At 42.3% G+C, this 21,823-nt stretch overlaps 1 protein-coding gene and 1 non-coding gene across 2 annotated transcripts; one reads left to right on the top strand and one right to left on the bottom strand.

Annotated features, from left to right (window-relative positions):
- Nucleotides 1–164: 164 nt before the first annotated feature.
- Nucleotides 165–252, top strand: TRNAR-UCU. Its single transcript is given in 2 exon segments — nt 165–201; nt 217–252. It is a non-coding gene; the product is annotated as a tRNA-Arg (tRNA).
- Nucleotides 253–473: 221 nt separating this feature from the next.
- On the bottom strand, nt 474–19,122 carry LOC120983454 (neuromodulin-like). Its single transcript, XM_040413193.1, has 5 exons — nt 18,867–19,122; nt 17,530–17,832; nt 1,155–1,217; nt 668–731; nt 474–570 (listed from the first exon to the last, which is right to left on the bottom strand). The coding sequence occupies exons 1-5, from the start codon at nt 19,081–19,083 to the stop codon at nt 474–476; spliced, it is 744 nt and encodes a 247-aa protein (XP_040269127.1). The 5' UTR covers nt 19,084–19,122.
- Between the last annotated feature and the right edge of the window lie 2,701 nt (nt 19,123–21,823).

Here is a 21,823-nt window from a genome sequence, read left to right as displayed (position 1 = left end):
CAAGTGCCTATCCTGTTTAATAATTGACTAAGAACACCTTTTCTTCGATATTCTTCCAACATATCTTGATTGATCCGTTTTGAAGGGATTACAATCCCTTCCAATCCAATGGACCGATTTTGGTCAAATACATTGACTGCCACAAGAACAAAAGTCTGCTTACTGGCTCTGTGGCGCAATGGATAGCGCATTGGACTTCTAGAATAAGCTGTAGTGATTCAAAGGTTGTGGGTTCGAGTCCCACCAGAGTCGGCTTTTGTATCACACGTCTAATTAGAACTTTGTCGATAAGATCCCATTATCGTAAATTGAGACAAACGAAAACCTCTAGACAGCAGCCGTGGGCACGAGTGTTCAGCTAAAACTTACCTGGTCCTTTCTTTTTCTGAGTAAAGTATGAGGACAGCTCCCTTTGGTTCATTTTTAAGATGACTGTTATTGCATAGTACTGAAAATGCTGTATTCATCTAGATCTATCTTGTAACTAAGAAGTGAAATGAGCCATTTAAAGCTGAGCTTTTCTCGAATGTCTCTAAAAGATTGCCCACTTGAAGATATTTTTCAGAATTCCTAAATTTACAAAAATCAAGAATTATTTGTATTAAAACTCGTCAAAAGTCTTGGGAAACCAGGCCAAGAGGAGGTTAATTAGTGCAACCGATCTCACATGGTATGTTCATAATAGCATTGATATTCAAGGTTTTTAGGTTCAAATCCCTCCAGAGTCAAATCTGATAAGAATTATAAAAATAAATCTATACAAACAGTGCTTGTTAAAAATTGGTGCATTTCTAAATTAGCATTAGTTAAAGAACGGGAGAAAGCAAAGCATAGGTACCTATGGGGAACGGCAAGTTTGTAAGTGCCTATCCTGTTTAATTATTGACTAAGAACACCTGTTCTTTCATATTCTTCCAACATATCTTGATTGATCCGTTTTGAAGGGATTACAATCCCTTCCATTCCAATGGATAGCGCATTGGACTTCTAGAATAAGCTGTAGTGATTTAAAGGTTGTGGGTTCGAGTCCCACCAGAGTCGGCTTTTGTATCACACGTCTAATTAGAACTTTGTCGATAAGATCCGATTATCGCAAATTGAGACAAACGAAAAACTCTAGACAGCAGCCGTGGGCACGTTCAGCTAAAACTTACCTGGTCCTTTCTTTTTCTGAGTAAAGTATGAGGACAGCTCCCTTTGGTTCATTTTTAAGATGACTGTTATTGCATAGTACTGAAAATGCTGTATTCATCTAGATCTATCTTGTAACTAGTGTTGGGCGCGAATATTCGCAATGCGAATATTTCGCGCGAATATCGCATATTCGCGATTTCGCGATTTTTTCGAATATCATGCCATAAATTCGATATTGCGAATATTCGCGTTGGTTAAATTAGATGATACACAATAAGTTCACGAACTTCAGTTCACTTGTGTTGATAAATGAGTTTGAGTGACTCTGAGTTTCATTCATTTAACGTGTTGTTTTGCATCAAGGCTCTTTTTCAAAGCCATAGCCAAAATCCTGCCTTTTTTGCGATTTTTCGTAATGCGATTTTTATTAAGCGATGCGATTTCTTTCACACGTGCTATTCTTCCTGCGCATTGATTGACTTGACCATCCCGGCCATGAAAGTTAAAGTGTTTTTGCGATTTTTTTGCCATGCGATTTTTTTCCCGCTTGCGAATTCGTAAACGCTGCGAATTGCGAATATATTCGAAAATTCGCATACACGAATATTCTATGCCTTGCACAGTATAAACTATCTAAATCTCAATTGGACCACAAGCTAGAAGCAGGCTGCTTGTAGCTTGTGGTGGAAATTAAATTGGTAGGGTGAGGTGAGACTTCCAATCATCACTTAATTATAAAGTTTACACTAATTTTAGTTCAGTTTGCGATTTTTTTTCGTAATGCGAATTTATGCGAATATATCATTTCCGTCAAAGTACATAGATCCCGCCCTTCTGTCTTTTTGTCTAATGAAAATGATGTACCTACAGTTGTCATAGGTTAGCAACCTCCCTAGCAACCAATCGGAAAGCTCCCCACCTCTTTACTATATAATATTCTTCCCAGCAGCCATTCTGTGCAGTTTTACTTGGAGTTGGTTGTGTTAGGATCTAAAAACTGTGCTGTGCTGTGTGGTGTGGAATTGTGCTTTTTTAAAAGCAATATATTTCACAATCTAATTATTCATTCTATAGTGTAGGTTGTAGTAGTAGGGAGTGATTAGTGTAGATTGAGGGAGCTTAAGTTTAGTTATATTGTAGGCTTTAGTTTAGTTTAGTTTTAGTGTTTTAGTTAAGTGTGTTAGTGTATTTCCTTAGGTTATAATAGTTTAGTTTGTGTAGTATTTGTTTTGTGTCTGTCAGTGTCCGTGTTTTACGTTAGATAAAAAAAAAAAGAAAAAAAAAAGTTTATATAGGGTAGTTTTTCTTAGTCTAGTAGGTTTTGTGTCTGTCTGTGTCAGTGTCCGCGTCTTTTGTTAGTTGAAAAAAAAGAAAAAAAAAGTTTATATAGGGTAGTTGTTAAATAGTTTATTAGCTTTTGTGTCTGTCTGTGTCAGAGCCCGCGTCTTTTCTTAGTTGAAAAAAACAAAAAAAAAAGTTTATATAGGGTAGTTTTTCCTTAGTCTAGTAGGTTTTGTGTCTGTCAGTGTCAGTGTCCACGTCTTTTGTTAGTTGAAAGAAAAAAAAAAAAAAAAAAAGTTTATATAGGGTAATTGTTCAATAGTTTAGTAGCTTTTGTGTCTGTCTGCGTCAGAGTCCGCGTCTTTTTATTAGTTAAAAAAAAGAAAAAAACTAAAAAAAAAAAGTTTATATAGGGTCGTTTTTCCTTAGTCTAGTAGCTTTTGTGTTTGTCAGTGTCAGTGTCTGTGTCTTTTGTTAGCTAAAAAAAAAAAAAAAAGTTTATATAGGGTAGTTTTTCCTTAGTCTACTAGGTTCGGTGTCTGCGTCAGTGTCCTTGTCTTCCTTTAGTTTGAAAAAAAAGAAAAAAAAAAAAGTTTATATAGGGTAGTTGTTGAATAGTTTATTTGCTTTTGTGTCTGTCTGCGTCAGAGTCTCCGTCTTTTCATAGTTGAAAAAAACAAAAAAAAATTATATAGAGGTTAGGATTTATTAATTTATTGATTTAATTTATTGAATTCGTTTTTCATTTTAGCCCCAGATTCCCCATCCCAATAAAGTTTTCCCCAAATCCCACACTTTTTTTTTGTCTGTGACAGTAAGACCAATCTCTGACCAGTATGACATCACGCGGGCGTTCTGGAAGTCGTGGTAGGGGAGTTGGTTCCAGTGCTGGACCGCTGCCTGCACGGGACCGCTCCTCTACCCACGGAGGTTCAAGTGTGAGGGGCGTCCGACTAATCAGAGAGTTCTTTGGGCGTGGCAGCCGCCCAATTAGTTCTCAGGATGCCCAACAAGTTGTGGCTATGATGGCACAGTCCAGTGCCACAGAGTCCTCCGGCCCAGCCACAACCAGCAGCAGCAGCATCTGCAGGGTTCCGCCTCCTGCAGAATCAACCCCCACCCCCGAAAATTTATCACCTGATCTTTTTGAGGATGTTGATTCTGATATCTTTGGGCAGGCAACTCAGGAGGAACAGGAGGCAGAACTGCAGTTCAGTCCTCCCCATGGTCAGCAACTCTTGGAAGAGATGGAGGGGGAGATGGTGCCAGTGACATCCCTTCCAATAGGTGCAGGTGGTGTCAGCCACATAACCCCTGTACCTAGTCAGACCCAGGCATCAGCGAGGGGACAGCAGAGTCCGGTCAGGGGCTCTATGTCAGCTGCTCCCCTCTGTTCACCAAGGCTTGGCCCTGGGTCTGACACATCGGGGGATGAAGAGGAGGGTGACCAAGAATGGATGCCACCTCCCTTGTCAGGCATCAGCAGCACTGATGAGGAGGAAGGTCGGCACCGGAGGCAAACGGTGCGCCAGGTTACCAGTGAGTCTAGCAGCAGGGGCTCCACTGGTAATGTCAGCAGTAGGAGGCAGCAGCAGCAGCCACCTCCACCTGTGCGCACCGAGCCCGAACAGACGCAAGTGAGCACCAACCCATCTGACCGGCGGTCGGTGCATAAGTCGCCTGTTTGGGCTTACTTCACCCTGGCAGCTGACGATGTTACAGTAGCAATCTGTCAGCTATGCCGTGCCAGGGTGAAGAGAGGGAGGGTGGTGGCTCGGCTGGGTACTACAGCAGTGAACCAGCACCTACGGGTCAACCACTGGCGGGAGTGGGAACAGATGAAGGGTGGTAGCAGCAGCGCCACCAGCAGTGTGCAGGGGACAGCAGCTCCTGCCACAGTACAGCAGCCCCCACAACAGATCCCCGTAAGTCATTCCCACTCCGCCACTCCCTCTCATAGAGGTACTGGGACCGGCAGCCATACCTCTGCCTCCACTGCACCCTCCTCTATCTCCTCCTCCACTGCCGTCCGGCGCCAGCCATCAGTTGCTGACGCTTTTGAACGCACCGCGCCCTATGCCCCCGGGGACCGACGTGTGCGTTCACTCAATGGGCTCCTGGCAAGGGTTCTTGCCCAACATCTGCTCCCTTACAATCTTGTGGACAGCAATCCGTTCCGGCAGATGTTGGAGCAGGCACAACCCAGATGGCGTGTCCCCAGCCGCCATTACTTTGCCAGGACTGGCGTCCCTGCCCTATACCAGCACCTTGTGGAGAAAGTATGCCTGTCGCTGGATCATGCTGTCAGCGACAGGGTACATCTCACAATGGATGCTTGGACTAGCAGACATGGGCAGGGACGATACTTGAGTTTTACTGCCCATTGGGTGTCCCTCCGAGGCGCCGGGGAGGGATCGGCGGCATCAGAGTTTGTGGTGCCGCCGCGGGGTGTCCAGGGGAGAACTGCTGCTCTCCCACAAGCCACTGTCTCCACTGCTGCTGAGCCCCCCAGTAAGCGTCCCCGTAACTATGCAAGTGTGGGGCACGTCCGTTGCCAGGCCGTGCTCCAGCTTGTGAGCTTGGGAGACAGGAGACACATTGGACCTGAAGTTCTGGCCGCACTTCAGGCTCAGGTCCAGAAGTGGCTGACACCCCGTAGGCTCCAGGCAGGTTTGGTTGTCTGTGACAACGGCAGCAACCTACTCGCCGCCCTTCAGGCTGGCAGTCTGACCCACGTGCCCTGCATGGCACATGTCCTCAACCTAGTGGTACAGAAGTTCCTCCGTACGTACCCAGGTTTGAGTGACATTGTGTTAAGGGTACGTAGGATTGCCAGCCATTTCCGACGCTCCCCAACTGCCACCGCGTCCCTGTCCAGACTTCAGCGGGACAACAGCCTGCCCCCTCACAGGCTGATTGTGGACAGTGTGACGCGGTGGAACTCAACCCTCCACATGCTGGAAAGGTTGTGGGAGCAGAGACGGGCGGTGAGGGAATACCTGCTGGACCTAGGCACTTCAGGGCCATCACACCCACTCCCCTATGTCACTAATGCGGAGTGGGGGCAGATACAGCAGGTCTGTCACGTGTTGGCCCCTTTTGAGCAGGCGACCAAGATAGTCAGCGGGGAGCATGTCGGCCTCAATGACGTGCTCCCATTAGTGTTCCTGCTGGACAGGACACTCGATCGCCTGCTTGAAGCTGGGGAGAGTGCCTTGGTGGAGCAAGATGAGGCTGCCTTGCTCCACCAGGACCAGGCCCAGGACGTTGAGGAGGAGGAGGAGGATGACACAGTGGACGTCCAGGAGTTTGGGCCTGGTCAGGAGGGAGAGCCGGTGATGGGGGCACCGTTAGTCCGGGGGTGGGGCAGCTCCAACCGGGAGCAGCAGCAACAGCAGCAGGAGGACCAAGAGGTCATGGTCCCGGGCAGCCATGACGAGTCACAGCGGGCTGTCCTCTTCCCCATGGCTGCCCACATGCTGCGATGCCTCAGGAGGGACCCCCGGATCAAGAGTATTAAGGGGAGGGATGATTATTGGTTGGCCACCCTTTTAGACCCACGATGCAAGGGGAAACTGGAACAGTTTATACCATCAAGTCGGCGGCAGGCCCGGATGGAACAACTGCGGGCCTGTCTGATCAAGCGTCTCGAGCAGACTACCCCTCGGCCTCCAGCTCCAGTTTCCCCCGCCCATCTCACCCAGCAGGTGGCTGGACCCAGCAGCACCAGCCGAGCAGGTGACCTAATGGGTGAGATGAGGCTGTTCTACCAGTCTGCAAGACCCAGTGCAAGCAGCAGCAGCAGCAACCACCAGCGGCTGGCCCGCATGGTGGCAGACTACATGGGGTCCGTTGGTGCTTCCGACAGCATGAGCACTGACGACCCCATGGAGTACTGGGTTGCCAGACTGGACACCTGCCGTGAGCTCGCTCAGTATGCGCTGGAGTTATTGTCTGTCCCCCCCTCCAGCGTACTGTCTGAGCGGACATTCAGCGCGGCAGGTGGGGTGGTCACAGACAAGAGGACCCGTCTGTCCACTGACTCCGTGGACAGACTGACATTCATCAAAATGAACGAGTCCTGGATCGGCAGTGACTTCCCGGCCCCAGCTGTCGGTTCAGGCCGTTGAAGGGTCCCTTGTCCATCCCTCTCCCTCGCTCTCCCTCCGTAAATCCGTTGTTTTTTAACCTTTTTAACTAATTTATTGTCTTATCTTAATATGAAGTTATTTTTTATCCTATTTATGAATTTCTTTTTATATGTGTTGTATATATTTATGAATTTATTGATGAATTTTTTATTGATTTTAATCTGATTTTTAATATTCTTTATTAAGTTATTTTTTTTATCAAATCTACTTAATTATGAAAAAATTACTTATTAAATTTAATCTTCTCATATGTATATATGTGTCAATATATTTTGAATTAATTTATTAATTTTGGTGAATCATGTACAGAGTCTGATAAAGAAATTTTATTTAATAATTTATTTTAATAATGTCTCTAAATTTCTTTAATCATGTGTTGTGTAGTGTAAATATATGAATTATAGAAAATAATTATATGAATTTTCCCTTAAACATATCTTTTATGTATATATAGACTTAAATATGGATTATGTTTTAATATATATCAATTTTTTAAATTGAAAAAACTCAATAATCTATTGAACTATAATCAAAAATCTATTCAACTATAATCAATGTAGTAGCCATACAGCGCTCCACACGTTGGCTGCACAGGGCTGCTCTCAGTTTCCACATCTGGCACATCCAGTGTGTGTAGCAGAACACAGTGGTAAGGCATCCAGCCTCCCTGTGTGCAGAACCCTTCACGCCAGAGGGCAGTAGTAGTGGCGGGGATTAGCCGCAGCTCTCTCATCCTCCATGTGTCTGTGAGGAGGAAGGGATACCGGCTGTCTCCACACCCATACACGATCATCAGCGCCCACACGCGGTGCTCCATCCTACCGGTGGACCTATCCTTCCTGCACCGGTCTGAACACCGAACTCAGTGAAGATCCAGCTATTCTCAGCAAGGATCTTGACGTGTCCGTAGTGCTTGCTAACCCGTCATGTCTGGTTCACGTCCCTCCACGCTAGTGTAACAGGAGAGTCAGCTGTATTCCCCGGCTACAGGGATGGCGCTTTGTGGCTGACTCCAGTGTTCAGCACTGATCATCGATCTCATCTCATCTCATGGTGCTGAATAAGGCCTTAGAGGCAACATATCTCTACAAAGGGTGGAGTATTACTTTTCCCCTTTAAGGCTTTCCCTGAAATAGAATGGCTAGCAAAGTGCTGCAACTTCACTGTCACTAAGCGGGGCCTAGTAAGGATTCTGGTATGAAGGCATTATGTGTCTGGGTTTTAAGAAGAACTATCGTTTAAAGCTTACCTTTACCCGCATACCCAATGCACTGCAGCTGTGCTTCATTTTAGTTGAGTTGTAATATAAAAAAAGGAGTAGTTAAGATTCTTACATAAAGTCCACTAACACAATCATCTGCAATGCTGCTATCCGGAGGATGTAAATTTTCCATAATTCACTTTTCAGAAGTGAAAGGTTCTATATATATATCGTAGTGTGACAGCACACATATATAAATATACATATAGTATATATCAATATATATTTTTTAATAAATAACACTTCTCTCCTGTGAAGGTCTGCATTATTCTATAGTCTCTACTTCACGTAATCTGCATTGTAGTCAATCCTATTTATGTATTTATTGTAGTTAATTTTAATGTCAATTTTGATTTCAAGCACAAGTAACTGTAGCACAGCTACTGTCCTTATCTAGGTATAGTTTATCCAAAAATCAATACAAGACCCAGACACATAATGCCTTCATACCAGAATCCTTACTAGGCCCCGCTTAGTGAAAGTGAAGTTGCAGCACTTTGATAGCCATACCCTTTCTGGGAAAGCCTTAAAGGGGAAAAGTAATACTCCACCCTTTGTAGAGATATGTCGCCTATAAGGCCTTATTCAGCACCATGAGATGAGATGAGATCGATGATCAGTGCTGAGCACTGGAGTCAGCCACAAAGCGCCATCCCTGTAGCCGGGGAATACAGGCTGACTCTTCTGTTACACTACTGGGGAGGGACGTGAACTAGACATGACGGGTTAAAACTACTTTCACACTAGCGTTTGGGTGTCCGCTCGTGCGCACCGTTTGAAGGGGCTCACGAGCGGCCCCGAACGCATCCGTCTGGCCCCAATGCATTCTCAGTGGAGGCGGATCCACTGAGAATGCATGCGCCTGCCAGCGTTCAGCCTCCGCTCCGCTCAGTGAGCGGACACCTGAACGCTGCTTGCAGCGTTTGGGTGTCCGCCTGGCCGTGCGGAGGCGAGCGGATCCGTCCACACTTACAATGTAAGTCAATGGGGACGGATCCGCTTGAAGATGACACTATATGGCTCAATCTTCAAGCGGATCCGTTCCCCATTGACTTTCAATGTAAAGTCTGAACGGATCCGCTCAGACAACTTTCACACTTAGAAAATTTTCTAAGTTTTAATGCAGACGCATCCGTTCTGAACGGATGCGAACGTCTGCATTATCGGAGCGGATCCGTCTGATGAAACATCAGACGGATCCGCTCCGAACGCTAGTGTGAAAGTAGCCTTAGCAGGCACTACGGACACGTCAAGATCCTTGCTGAGAATAGCTGGATCTTCACTGAGTTCGGTGTTCAGACCGGTGCAGGAAGGATAGGTCCACCGGTAGGATGGAGCACCGCGTGTGGGCGCTGATGATCGTGTATGGGTGTGGAGACAGCCGGTATCCCTTCCTCCTCACAGACACATGGAGGATGAGAGAGCTGCGGCTAATCCCCGCCACTACTACTGCCCTCTGGCGTGAAGGGTTCTGCACACAGGGAGGCTGGATGCCTTACCACTGTGTTCTGCTACACACACTGGATGTGCCAGATGTGGAAACTGAGAGCAGCCCTGTGCAGCCAACGTGTGGAGCAAATGTATTTGTGATGTACATTGTAGACATTGGACAATATAGAATTTAGCGTAATTTTTAACACAATCCTGCTGCACACATGGAACATCCTGATCTACCTGCTCTTTTTATCTATTTATGCTGCTGTCCAGGTCTGGGAGGGGGCCCATTCCTGAGAGGATATTCCTGCTGCACCATTATACCTGCTGCTCTGCCAGTCGACTATACTACACGCTGCTGCTGCTGCTGCTGTCCAGGTCTGGGAGGGGGCCCATTCCTGAGAGGATATTCCTGCTGCACCATTATACCTGCTGCTCTGCCAGTCGACTATACTACACGCTGCTGCTGCTGCTGCTGCTGTCCAGGTCTGGGAGGGGGCCCATTCCTGAGAGGATATTCCTGCTGCACCATTATACCTGCTGCTCTGCCAGTCGACTATACTACACGCTGCTGCTGCTGCTGCTGCTGTCCAGGTCTGGGAGGGGGCCCATTCTTGAGAGGATATTCCTGCTGCACCATTATACCTGCTGCTCTGCCAGTCGACTATACTACACGCTGCTGCTGCTGCTGCTGTCCAGGTCTGGGAGGGGGCCCATTCCTGAGAGGATATTCCTGCTGCACCATTATACCTGCTGCTCTGCCAGTCGACTATACTACACGCTGCTGCTGCTGCTGTCCAGGTCTGGGAGGGGGCCCATTCCTGAGAGGATATTCCTGCTGCACCATTATACCTGCTGCTCTGCCAGTCGACTATACTACACGCTGCTGCTGCTGCTGTCCAGGTCTGGGAGGGGGCCCATTCCTGAGAGGATATTCCTGCTGCACCATTATACCTGCTGCTCTGCCAGTCGACTATACTACACGCTGCTGCTGCTGCTGCTGTCCAGGTCTGGGAGGGGGCCCATTCCTGAGAGGATATTTCTGGTTCGCATAAAACACTCCAACCGTGCTGCTACACGTTGTGTTCAGTTCACTTAGTTCAAGATATATTATTAGTCAAAAGGTTGACCCATAAACTTCTAAATGCTGCAGTAGCTACTAGCGCCTACTGCTGCCTGTCATCCTATGTTGGTCTACTATATATGTTTAGACATTCAGTTAAATGATAAACATCTAGTTGCTGCTGTTGATAGTGTTATTAATAGCTTTTTTCTATTGAATTTTTTTTTTAAATGACTGATAGTATGAAATTAAGAATTCAAGAATCCACAGTTATTCCCATCCCTGCGTACACATTTTTTTACAAATTAAAATAAAATAACAAGTTCACATTTACATGAGCCTATCCGATATACAATTGAGAGCTTCGGTCAAACAGTGTGTATGCCTAAAACTGTTGGCTTACTAGGAATATTGTGTGCCATTGTTATGGCAACTTCAAATTTTTTATAAATTTTTTGATCATTATTTTTATTTTATTTTTTTATGCCGTATTTTCAGAATGATTATGTGGAGACTACCAGCATGTACCATATTTTATCCATATTATTTTCTAAATTAAATTTTTGGAATTTGATTGTTATTTATTATAAACTTTTTATGTGGGCACATGTGCTTAGTTCAAAAGGTATTGTCACAAGTTAAATAAATCTATTAAATAATAAGAAAAGTTATTAAAATATCATGTGGTGTTATGCTTCATTTACAAAATTGTTTTGTTTTATTTAAATATTTTATTATTTTGAAGAAATTGGGTTAATGGGCAATGGATGTGGTTCTCACTATATCATGGTGGGCAACGCACCAGGGCTTCCCTTTTCAAAAGGTCTTGTTCATTGACCATGTTACACGACCGATTGATAAACCTAATAACTTCATTTAATTTTATTTATTTCGTTTTTTTTTAAATACGGAATTGGGTACTAGCATGGTGTTGTCTGTCGTCCTGGAAAGGATGCTGGACTTCCGTGTTGACCTCTCTACATGGTTGGGTGTGACTGGCGTTATACTCATCCGTGTGGAAATCCGTATTTGTGAGTAGAGCATTATTGCCACATTTATTAAGCAAAAAATACATGAATATTTTATAGGATAATTCTTGACAAACATTTTTGGATTATGGGCACATGATGTTAATATATATTGTTAAATAATAAATAATAAATCCGAAATACACTATTGTGTTTTTTTGGTAATCCGTGCTGGTTAGTTAATAGCCACTACATTATTTTTGGAATCAAATCAGATTTTTTTTCAATTATTATTTTTGTTGTTATAAATATTTTTTAAAAATAGGAGAATAATGGACCGATTATAGTCTCCCCAAACACAATTAGTCCACGTACATTTTAATTAAATTTTTTTAAATTATATTATAAAAAACCATCACAAAATATATGATGTGTATATTATTTTGTAGACAAATAAACTGTACACAATGCTTGCGATACTAAATATTGTGTGTTGCATTAAAAAAAAATTTGTCAAAAATCTCAGAATAATATAATTTGTTAATTTACAAGTCTCATTATTATTGAAAGAATGTTATTAGCACTGTCAAACTTACCTTTAAACACTTACCTGATACAAGATAATAATATGCTGCATTCTGTTTCTGCTATGTTTTGACGAGCTATAAGTAGATCTTGAATCTACTTAGTAATATAATCTTCTACGTGAAAATGCTGCTGTCCTCCAAATCATTTATCTGTGTGGGCCTTACACTAAAACGTTATCTTACAATGCTGCTGTCCTCCACTAGTGTATGTAATCCGTGAGGCCTCACACTACACCGTTATCTTACACTGCTGCTGTCCTCCACTAGTGTATGTAATCCGTGAGGCCTCACACTACACCGTTATCTTACACTGCTGCTGTCCTCAACTAGTGTATGTAATCCGTGAGGCCTCACACTACACCGTTATCTTACACTGCTGCTGTCCTCAACTAGTGTATGTAATCCGTGAGGCCTCACACTACACCGTTATCTTACACTGCTGCTGTCCTCAACTAGTGTATGTAATCCGTGAGGCCTTACACTAAAACATTATCTTACACTGCTGCTGTCCTCAACTAGTGTATGTAATCCGTGAGGCCTTACACTAAAACATTATCTTACACTGCTGCTGTCCTCCACTAGTGTATGTAATCCGTGAGGCCTTACACTAAAACGTTATCTTACACTGCTGCTGTCCTCCACTAGTGTATGTAATCCGTGAGGCCTTACACTAAAACGTTATTTTACACTGCTGCTGTCATCAACTAGTGTATGTAATCCGTGAGGCGTCACACTACACCGTTATCTTGTCACAAGTTAAATAAATCTATTAAATAATAAGAAAAGTTATTAAAATATCATGTGGTGTTATGCTTCATTTACAAAATTGTTTTGTTTTATTTAAATATTTTATTATTTTGAAGAAATTGGGTTAATGGGCAATGGATGTGGTTCTCACTATATCATGGTGGGCAACGCACCAGGGCTTCCCTTTTCAAAAGGTCTTGTTCATTGACCATGTTACACGACCGATTGATAAACCTAATAACTTCATTTAATTTTATTTATTTCGTTTTTTTTTAAATACGGAATTGGGTACTAGCATGGTGTTGTCTGTCGTCCTGGAAAGGATGCTGGACTTCCGTGTTGACCTCTCTACATGGTTGGGTGTGACTGGCGTTATACTCATCCGTGTGGAAATCCGTATTTGTGAGTAGAGCATTATTGCCACATTTATTAAGCAAAAAATACATGAATATTTTATAGGATAATTCTTGACAAACATTTTTGGATTATGGGCACATGATGTTAATATATATTGTTAAATAATAAATAATAAATCCGAAATACACTATTGTGTTTTTTTGGTAATCCGTGCTGGTTAGTTAATAGCCACTACATTATTTTTGGAATCAAATCAGATTTTTTTTCAATTATTATTTTTGTTGTTATAAATATTTTTTAAAAATAGGAGAATAATGGACCGATTATAGTCTCCCCAAACACAATTAGTCCACGTACATTTTAATTAAATTTTTTTAAATTATATTATAAAAAACCATCACAAAATATATGATGTGTATATTATTTTGTAGACAAATAAACTGTACACAATGCTTGCGATACTAAATATTGTGTGTTGCATTAAAAAATTTTTGTCAAAAATCTCAGAATAATATAATTTGTTAATTTACAAGTCTCATTATTATTGAAAGAATGTTATTAGCACTGTCAAACTTACCTTTAAACACTTACCTGATACAAGATAATAATATGCTGCATTCTGTTTCTGCTATGTTTTGACGAGCTATAAGTAGATCTTGAATCTACTTAGTAATATAATCTTCTACGTGAAAATGCTGCTGTCCTCCAAATCATTTATCTGTGTGGGCCTTACACTAAAACGTTATCTTACAATGCTGCTGTCCTCCACTAGTGTATGTAATCCTTGAGGCCTCACACTACACCGTTATCTTACACTGCTGCTGTCCTCAACTAGTGTATGTAATCCGTGAGGCCTCACACTACACCGTTATCTTACACTGCTGCTGTCCTCAACTAGTGTATGTAATCCTTGAGGCCTCACACTACACCGTTATCTTACACTGCTGCTGTCCTCAACTAGTGTATGTAATCCGTGAGGCCTCACACTACACCGTTATCTTACACTGCTGCTGTCCTCAACTAGTGTATGTAATACGTGAGGCCTTACACTAAAACATTATCTTACACTGCTGCTGTCCTCAACTAGTGTATGTAATCCGTGAGGCCTTACACTAAAACATTATCTTACACTGCTGCTGTCCTCCACTAGTGTATGTAATCCGTGAGGCCTTACACTAAAACGTTATCTTACACTGCTGCTGTCCTCCACTAGTGTATGTAATCCGTGAGGCCTTACACTAAAACGTTATTTTACACTGCTGCTGTCATCAACTAGTGTATGTAATCCGTGAGGCCTCACACTACACCGTTATCTTACACTGCTTCTGTCCTCAACTAGTGTATGTAATCCGTGAGGCCTCACACTACACCGTTATCTTACACTGCTGCTGTCCTCCACTAGTGTATGTAATCCGTGATGCCTCACACTACACCGTTATCTTACACTGCTGCTGTCCTCCACTAGTGTATGTAATCCGTGAGGCCTCACACTACACCGTTATCTTACACTGCTGCTGTCCTCCACTAGTGTATGTAATCCGTGAGGCCTCACACTACACCGTTATCTTACAATGCTGCTGTCCTCCACTAGTGTATGTAATCCGTGAGGCCTCACACTACACCGTTATCTTACAATGCTGCTGTCCTCCACTAGTGTATGTAATCCTTGAGGCCTCACACTACACCGTTATCTTACAATGCTGCTGTCCTCCACTAGTGTATGTAATCCGTGAGGCCTTACACTAAAACGTTATCTTACACTGCTGCTGTCCTCCACTAGTGTATGTAATCCGTGAGGCCTTACACTAAAACGTTATTTTACACTGCTGCTGTCATCAACTAGTGTATGTAATCCGTGAGGCCTCACACTACACCGTTATCTTACACTGCTTCTGTCCTCAACTAGTGTATGTAATCCGTGAGGCCTCACACTACACTGTTATCTTACACTGCTGCTGTCCTCCACTAGTGTATGTAATCCGTGAGGCCTCACACTACACTGTTATCTTACACTGCTGCTGTCCTCCACTAGTGTATGTAATCCGTGAGGCCTCACACTACACCGTTATCTTACACTGCTGCTGTCCTCAACTAGTGTATGTAATCCGTGAGGCCTCACACTACACCGTTATCTTACACTGCTGCTGTCCTCAACTAGTGTATGTAATCCGTGAGGCCTCACACTACACCGTTATCTTACACTGCTGCTGTCCTCAACTAGTGTATGTAATCCGTGAGGCCTTACACTAAAACATTATCTTACACTGCTGCTGTCCTCAACTAGTGTATGTAATCCGTGAGGCCTTACACTAAAACATTATCTTACACTGCTGCTGTCCTCCACTAGTGTATGTAATCCGTGAGGCCTTACACTAAAACGTTATCTTACACTGCTGCTGTCCTCCACTAGTGTATGTAATCCGTGAGGCCTTACACTAAAACGTTATTTTACACTGCTGCTGTCATCAACTAGTGTATGTAATCCGTGAGGCCTCACACTACACCGTTATCTTACACTGCTTCTGTCCTCAACTAGTGTATGTAATCCGTGAGGCCTCACACTACACTGTTATCTTACACTGCTGCTGTCCTCCACTAGTGTATGTAATCCGTGATGCCTCACACTACACCGTTATCTTACACTGCTGCTGTCCTCCACTAGTGTATGTAATCCGTGAGGCCTCACACTACACCGTTATCTTACACTGCTGCTGTCCTCCACTAGTGTATGTAATCCGTGAGGCCTCACACTACACCGTTATCTTACAATGCTGCTGTCCTCCACTAGTGTATGTAATCCGTGAGGCCTCACACTACACCGTTATTTTACACTGCTGCTGTCCTCAACTAGTGTATTTATCTGTGTGGGCCTTACACGACACCGTTATCTTACATTTTGTTTTTTTTGGATTAAATTTAGGTAATTTGTATTGCTTTAAGTATACCTAATAAAATTGATTAGCTGCAATGTCCTGATTAAGTTATGTGTAGGCATTATACTGCGCTGTTAATATATATATGACATTACACTTTCTGACTGGACTCTGCATAATTCCCAAACTGGACTAAATCTTGCTTAATTCAAAGTTATATAGTACATACTTTAACAAAAGAACAGAAACTTTGAATTTGGAATCAAAAAAATATTTTAATCAGACTATGCTCTATCTGATTTTTTTTTTGTTTTTTAATTAAAAATATATATATATAAAACAAAATAACAATCCCCTCCCAGCCCCAACATATAAAATGAATAAAACAAAGAAGCTAACGGTGCTTCTTTAATTGTTCCAATTGGTCCAGGACCTCGCGCAGATCCCGCTGGTTCTGCCTCTCCAGGAGCCGGTGCCTCTTCTCCAATTCTTGCATTTGGAGGCGGAAAGCCTCGCTTTTTTTTTTTTTGGTCTTTTATGACCCCTTTTATTTTTTTTATTAGATTATTTATCCCTATGGTGAAAGATAAAAATAGAGATAATCAGTCACAGTTGTAGGCATTGATGGAATTCAGTTTTGTAGTATTGTTAGTGTTAATAGTTAACTGTTTAAATGTATGAAATATGATTTATTCCAAAAGATTATATATATATTTTTTTATTAGGTTATACTTTTATTCGGTTAAATTAGTGATTACGGTTAGTGTGAACAGTGTATTTGTATATATTATATCAATTATTTTTGTAGTATGGCTAGTATTTCCTTTTTTGTTAATTGTAAATATTTTAAGTATACTTTATGTTAAAAAATTAAATAATTTATATTAATTTATTTTGTTTATTAGCGTTTAAATGATTACTAGGGTTAGTGTTAATATAGTCTAGGTATGTAAGATAGCATTTAGTTATATGGTATGGCTAGTGTTTCCATTTTAACTTGTAAATAGATTTTTATATAGTGTTCAATAGAATTATATATTTTGAAGATTTTTGAGACTAGATTAGTGTTAAAATAATTTTATTTAGGCTTATTGTGAATGAAGTCTTTGTACGTATGTTAACATTTAGTTTTGTAATATGGCTAGCGTTTCCAGTATTACTTGTAAATAGTTGATAAAACAATAGTTTAAAAATTAATATATTTCATGAATTGTTTAGAGTTTAGTAGAGTTTACCTTATAATTTTTCAGTTTACTGTTAAGTTGTTGTTTGTATATATGTTGCTATTACATTAATATTATTGACTGTTTAGTGTGTGTACCTGGACTCTGGCTACACTTTAATTCCATTTTGTGTGTCCTGACCGCCATCAAGGCTTTTTTTTATTTGTTTAAATGTGTACTGTAATATGTATTGGTTTTCTGTTCCTTTTTCCCTACCCTGTTTTCCTTTGCCATTCATTACCCAGCAGGGTGTTGGCTCAGGGACACAGGGAGACCAGTTAAAACTAGCAGCTCTGTCCCTTATCATTCACCCATCATTCCTTGCTCAAACCCCACCCTTACTTTTTACTTTAAAAATTCTAACCAAGATTACAAAACTACCTTTGATAGTATAATTAAGTAGAATTAGGTTTGTTAGTTATTTTTATAAAGATTTTTGTAGATATTTACCCTCCTGCTGTGGGGTGGTCACAAGCTCCTCCTCCTCCTCTGACTGTGCGGCCACCTCTTGCTCCTCCTCCTCCTCGGTCACCTCGGCCGGAGGTATTGCGGCAGCCGGTGAGGTGTGGGGTTGAGAGGGACCGCCTTCCTCCTCCACCTCCACCTCCACATGTTCGGCGACATCTGGGGGAGCAGTGTCGCTCGTCTCCATCGCGGTGGGGGGGCCTGCCTCCTCTTCCTCCTCCTCAGAGACCTCCACCACGTGGATATCCCGGTGCGCAGGTGTTGAGCGCACTGTTGGAACAGGCTGGCCTGTAATTACACATTGTTAATGATTTAGACAGGAAAATCAACGAATATAACTAAACAATTTAACCATTAATCTGTATCTTATGCGGTTGATTTTTAATTTTTTTTTATTAAAGTCCTTTAATATTAAGTCAAATGTTGATGATTGGAGAGACATCTATGTCTCTTGGGTTAGCCATGTTAACCTTGTTAAAATTATCAGCCTCCCTGGAGTTATGTATTTTTTGACAGGGAATCCCTATGTCGATACCCAGAAGCGTTTTTATTGCAATTAACAGGGAAATTATCTCCTTGGTATGGAAAGGGGGATAGAAAGGTCTATCCTTTGACATATTAACAACTACAAGGACAAAATTCAGGGGCGGACTTGGTCTTCACCAAAATTTAGAACTTTGACAAGAGACAATTAATGGTGGAAACCTGATCAATAAGCATAATAATCAGAGACCATACAATAACATAATTTTATGTGAAATTAGTTACGTTTACTCAAAAAAAAACAGTACACAAGGAAATATATATATATATATTTTTTAAATAATGCCTTTGGTACATCGTTTATTATTAGGGTAGTAGAACGTCTTTTAGCTAGTTTTATAGTAAGGGTAGGGTTTCCAGTATTACTTGTAAATAGTTTCAAAAAATAATACTTAAAATACATTCTATATTTCATCTATAGCTTAGCGTATGGTATAGTTTAATTTATAATTTTTCAGTTTAATGTGAAGTTGTTCTTTGTATATATGTTGCTATTACTTTAATGTTATTTCCTATGTTGATACCAAGATTTTTTTTTTTTTTGCAATTAAACAGGAATTTCTCTCCTTGGTATGGAAAGGGGGACCACAATAATGCCTTTTGTACATCGCTTATAATTAATTTTAGTGTGAATAACGTCTTTGTATATATGATAGCTGTATTTTGGATTAAACGTAACTTTATGTGATAATAAGACAAGGGTATGAATAATTCTAGACATCACTGTACATTACATTATTTCTCATCCACATTGTGTAATGTTACAGTAAGCATCTTACCGGGGCAGACTCTTTCAGATATTTCTCTGACGAATTCTGGGTCTCGCCTTTTTAGGTCCGACCACCTCTTTACTATTGCACTTTCAGAGTGCTCGCGGGCGAATTTTTCTCTCAGCATTTGTTGTATGCTGCGAACTATTTCTTTTTTTGAGTCATGCCGCCTGGTACGGTCATACCCCTTCTTTACCATTCTCTGCAAGATAAAAGATACAAGCATATAATATACACTCACCTAAAGAATTGTTAGGAACACCTGTTCTATTTCTCATTAATGCAATTATCTAGTCACCAATCACATGGCAGTTGCTTCAATGCATTTAGGGGGGTGGTCCTGGTCAAGACAATCTCCTGAACTCCAAACTGAATGTCAGAATGGGAAAGGAAGGTGATTTAAGCAATTTTGAGCGTGGCATGGTTGTTGGTGCCAGACGGGCCGGTCTGAGTATTTCACAATCTGCTCAGTTACTGGGATTTTCACGCACAACCATTTCTAGGGTTTACAAAGAATGGTGTGAAAAGGGAAAAACATCCAGTATGCGGCCATCCTGTGGGCGAAAATGCCTTGTGGATGCTAGAGGTCAGAGGAGAATGGGCCGACTGATTTAAGCTGATAGAAGAGCAACGTTGTCTGAAATAACCACTCGTTACAACCGAGGTATGCAGCAAAGCATTTGTGAAGCCACAACACGCACAACCTTGAGGCGGATGGGCTACAACAGCAGAAGACCCCACCGGGTACCACTCATCATCACCACTACTAATAGGAAAAAGAGGCTACAATTTGCATGAGGTCACCAATACTGGACTGTTGAAGACTAGAAAAAATGTTGCCTGATCTGATGATTAGGAGACATTCAAATGGTAGAGTCCGAATTTGGCGTAAACAGAATGAGAACATGTCTCCATCATGCCTTGTTACCACTGTGCAGGCTGGTGGTGGTGTAATGGTGTGGGGGAGGTTTTCTGGGCACACTTTAGGCCCCTTAGTGCCAATTGGGCATCGTTTAAATGCCACGGGCTACCTGAGCATTGTTTCTGACCATGTCCATCCCTTCATGACCACCATGTACCCATCCTCTGATGGCTACTTCCAGCAGGATAATGCACCATGTCACAAATCTCTAATCATTTCAAATTGGTTTCTTGAACATGACAATGAGTTCACTGAACTAAAATGGTCCCCAAAGTCACCAGATCTCAACCCAATAGAGTATCTTTGGGATGTGGTGGAACAGGAGCTTCATGCCCAGTATTGGTGCGTTATATAGTGCCTAGAATATAGTACCCGTCTATTAAGTGATGGTACTTTATGGGGTGTACAGCTGGTTCGCCTCCCCGTGGTGCACCCTGGGTAATGCTAAATGAACCAGCAAATACTGGCGATCTGCCGAAAAGGATTTTGACAGACAGACAATATAAACTCGGATCTATAGATTACCCGTGTTTGCGGTTAACCGCCTCCCGACCGGCGGACGCATAATCGCGTCCTGCCGGCGGGAGGTTTTTTCCTCCTGGAAGCGCCGGCGCGTCCTCTCGCTAGAGGCGAGAAGACGCGCCGGGCCGCCTGCGCGGTGCGCAGCTGTAATCGCCGCAGGAGAAATTAATTTGCAGCCTGCTAGCAATGATCGGTCGCTGGCAGGCTGCAGATTGTTAAAAAAAACGCATATCAGACGCTGTTCTGTGAACAGCGTCTGATATGGCTCCTACACCCTCCTCTGGTGGTCCCTTTTGCTTGGGACCACCGGAGGAAAATGAAAGTATCTGCACCAATCACCACACAAGAGCCCCCCCACCCCCTCTCTCACTGATTAACCCCTGATCACCCATGTCACCCCCCTGATCACCCCGTCACCCCCCCTTGTCACTGATCAACCCCCTTTAGGCTCACTCAGACGAACGTATGTGTTTTGCGGATCTGTGGATATGTGGATCCGCAAAACACGGACACCGGCAATGTGCTTTCCGCATTTTGCGGATCCGCACATTGCCAGAACTATATAGAAAATGCCTTTTCTTGTCCGCAATTGCGGACAAGTATAGGACATGTTCTACATTTTTGCGGATACGGAAATGCGGATCCGCAATTCCGGATCTGAGCAGGACAAAGCCTGTCCCCATGGAATTGAATGTATCCACAATTCCGTTCTGCAAAATTTTGCGGAACATAATTGCGGACGTGTGAATGAGGCCTAAGGGTCCCTTAGCGATCGCAGTTTTACAGCTTTCCCCTCTTTTTTTTTTTTTTTTGCACATTTTTTAGAGATTTTTTCATCCACATTGATCACCACCAAATGAAAGCTGTATTAGTGAGAAGAAAAGGGGGTAAAATTCATTTGGGTGGTAATTTGTATGACGGAGCAATAAACGGTGAAAGTAGCATAGTGCGGAATTCTAAAAAGTGGTCTGGTCATAAAGGGGGATTAAGCTAGGGGGGCTGAAGTGGTTAAGTGGTATATAGTGTTTCGAACTATATGTGTGGTGTTTATTGTGTGGATGGATGTACAGTATGCATGTAATTAATTACTTGTCAGCTTTCTATACATAAAATCCAAGCCACAAAAAAAAAAAATTACCACAAAAATCAAGACATAAAAAAAAAAATATTAGCATAATTTCGCATACGCGCCTATAAAAGGTTTTAATATGCATTCACATTAAGAACAAGACTAAAAGTTGATACTTACAGTTATAAGCAGTTTTTCCTCTCGATCGCTAAATGTGCGGCGCACCATCTTCTTACTGTCTGCAACTCTGCCAGCCAACTGCGCGTCGCGTCGCGTCGCATACAAAGACGTCATGTCCGCCGGTCGCGTTATTCTAATTAATATTGATCGCAATGCGCATGCGCAATATTAGCGATTATTTAATACATGGTAAATAAAGATTGAAAAGCAGATAACATGTAGATGGTATATTTTATTGCACTAGGTAAATATGATGTAATCGATTTTGTACGA

This window comes from Bufo bufo, unplaced genomic scaffold, assembly GCF_905171765.1.
Source record: "Bufo bufo unplaced genomic scaffold, aBufBuf1.1, whole genome shotgun sequence".
Taxonomy (NCBI): domain Eukaryota; kingdom Metazoa; phylum Chordata; class Amphibia; order Anura; family Bufonidae; genus Bufo; species Bufo bufo.
The sequence above is the reverse complement of the archived record's forward strand: the minus strand, read 5'-3'. Positions and strand labels throughout refer to the sequence as shown.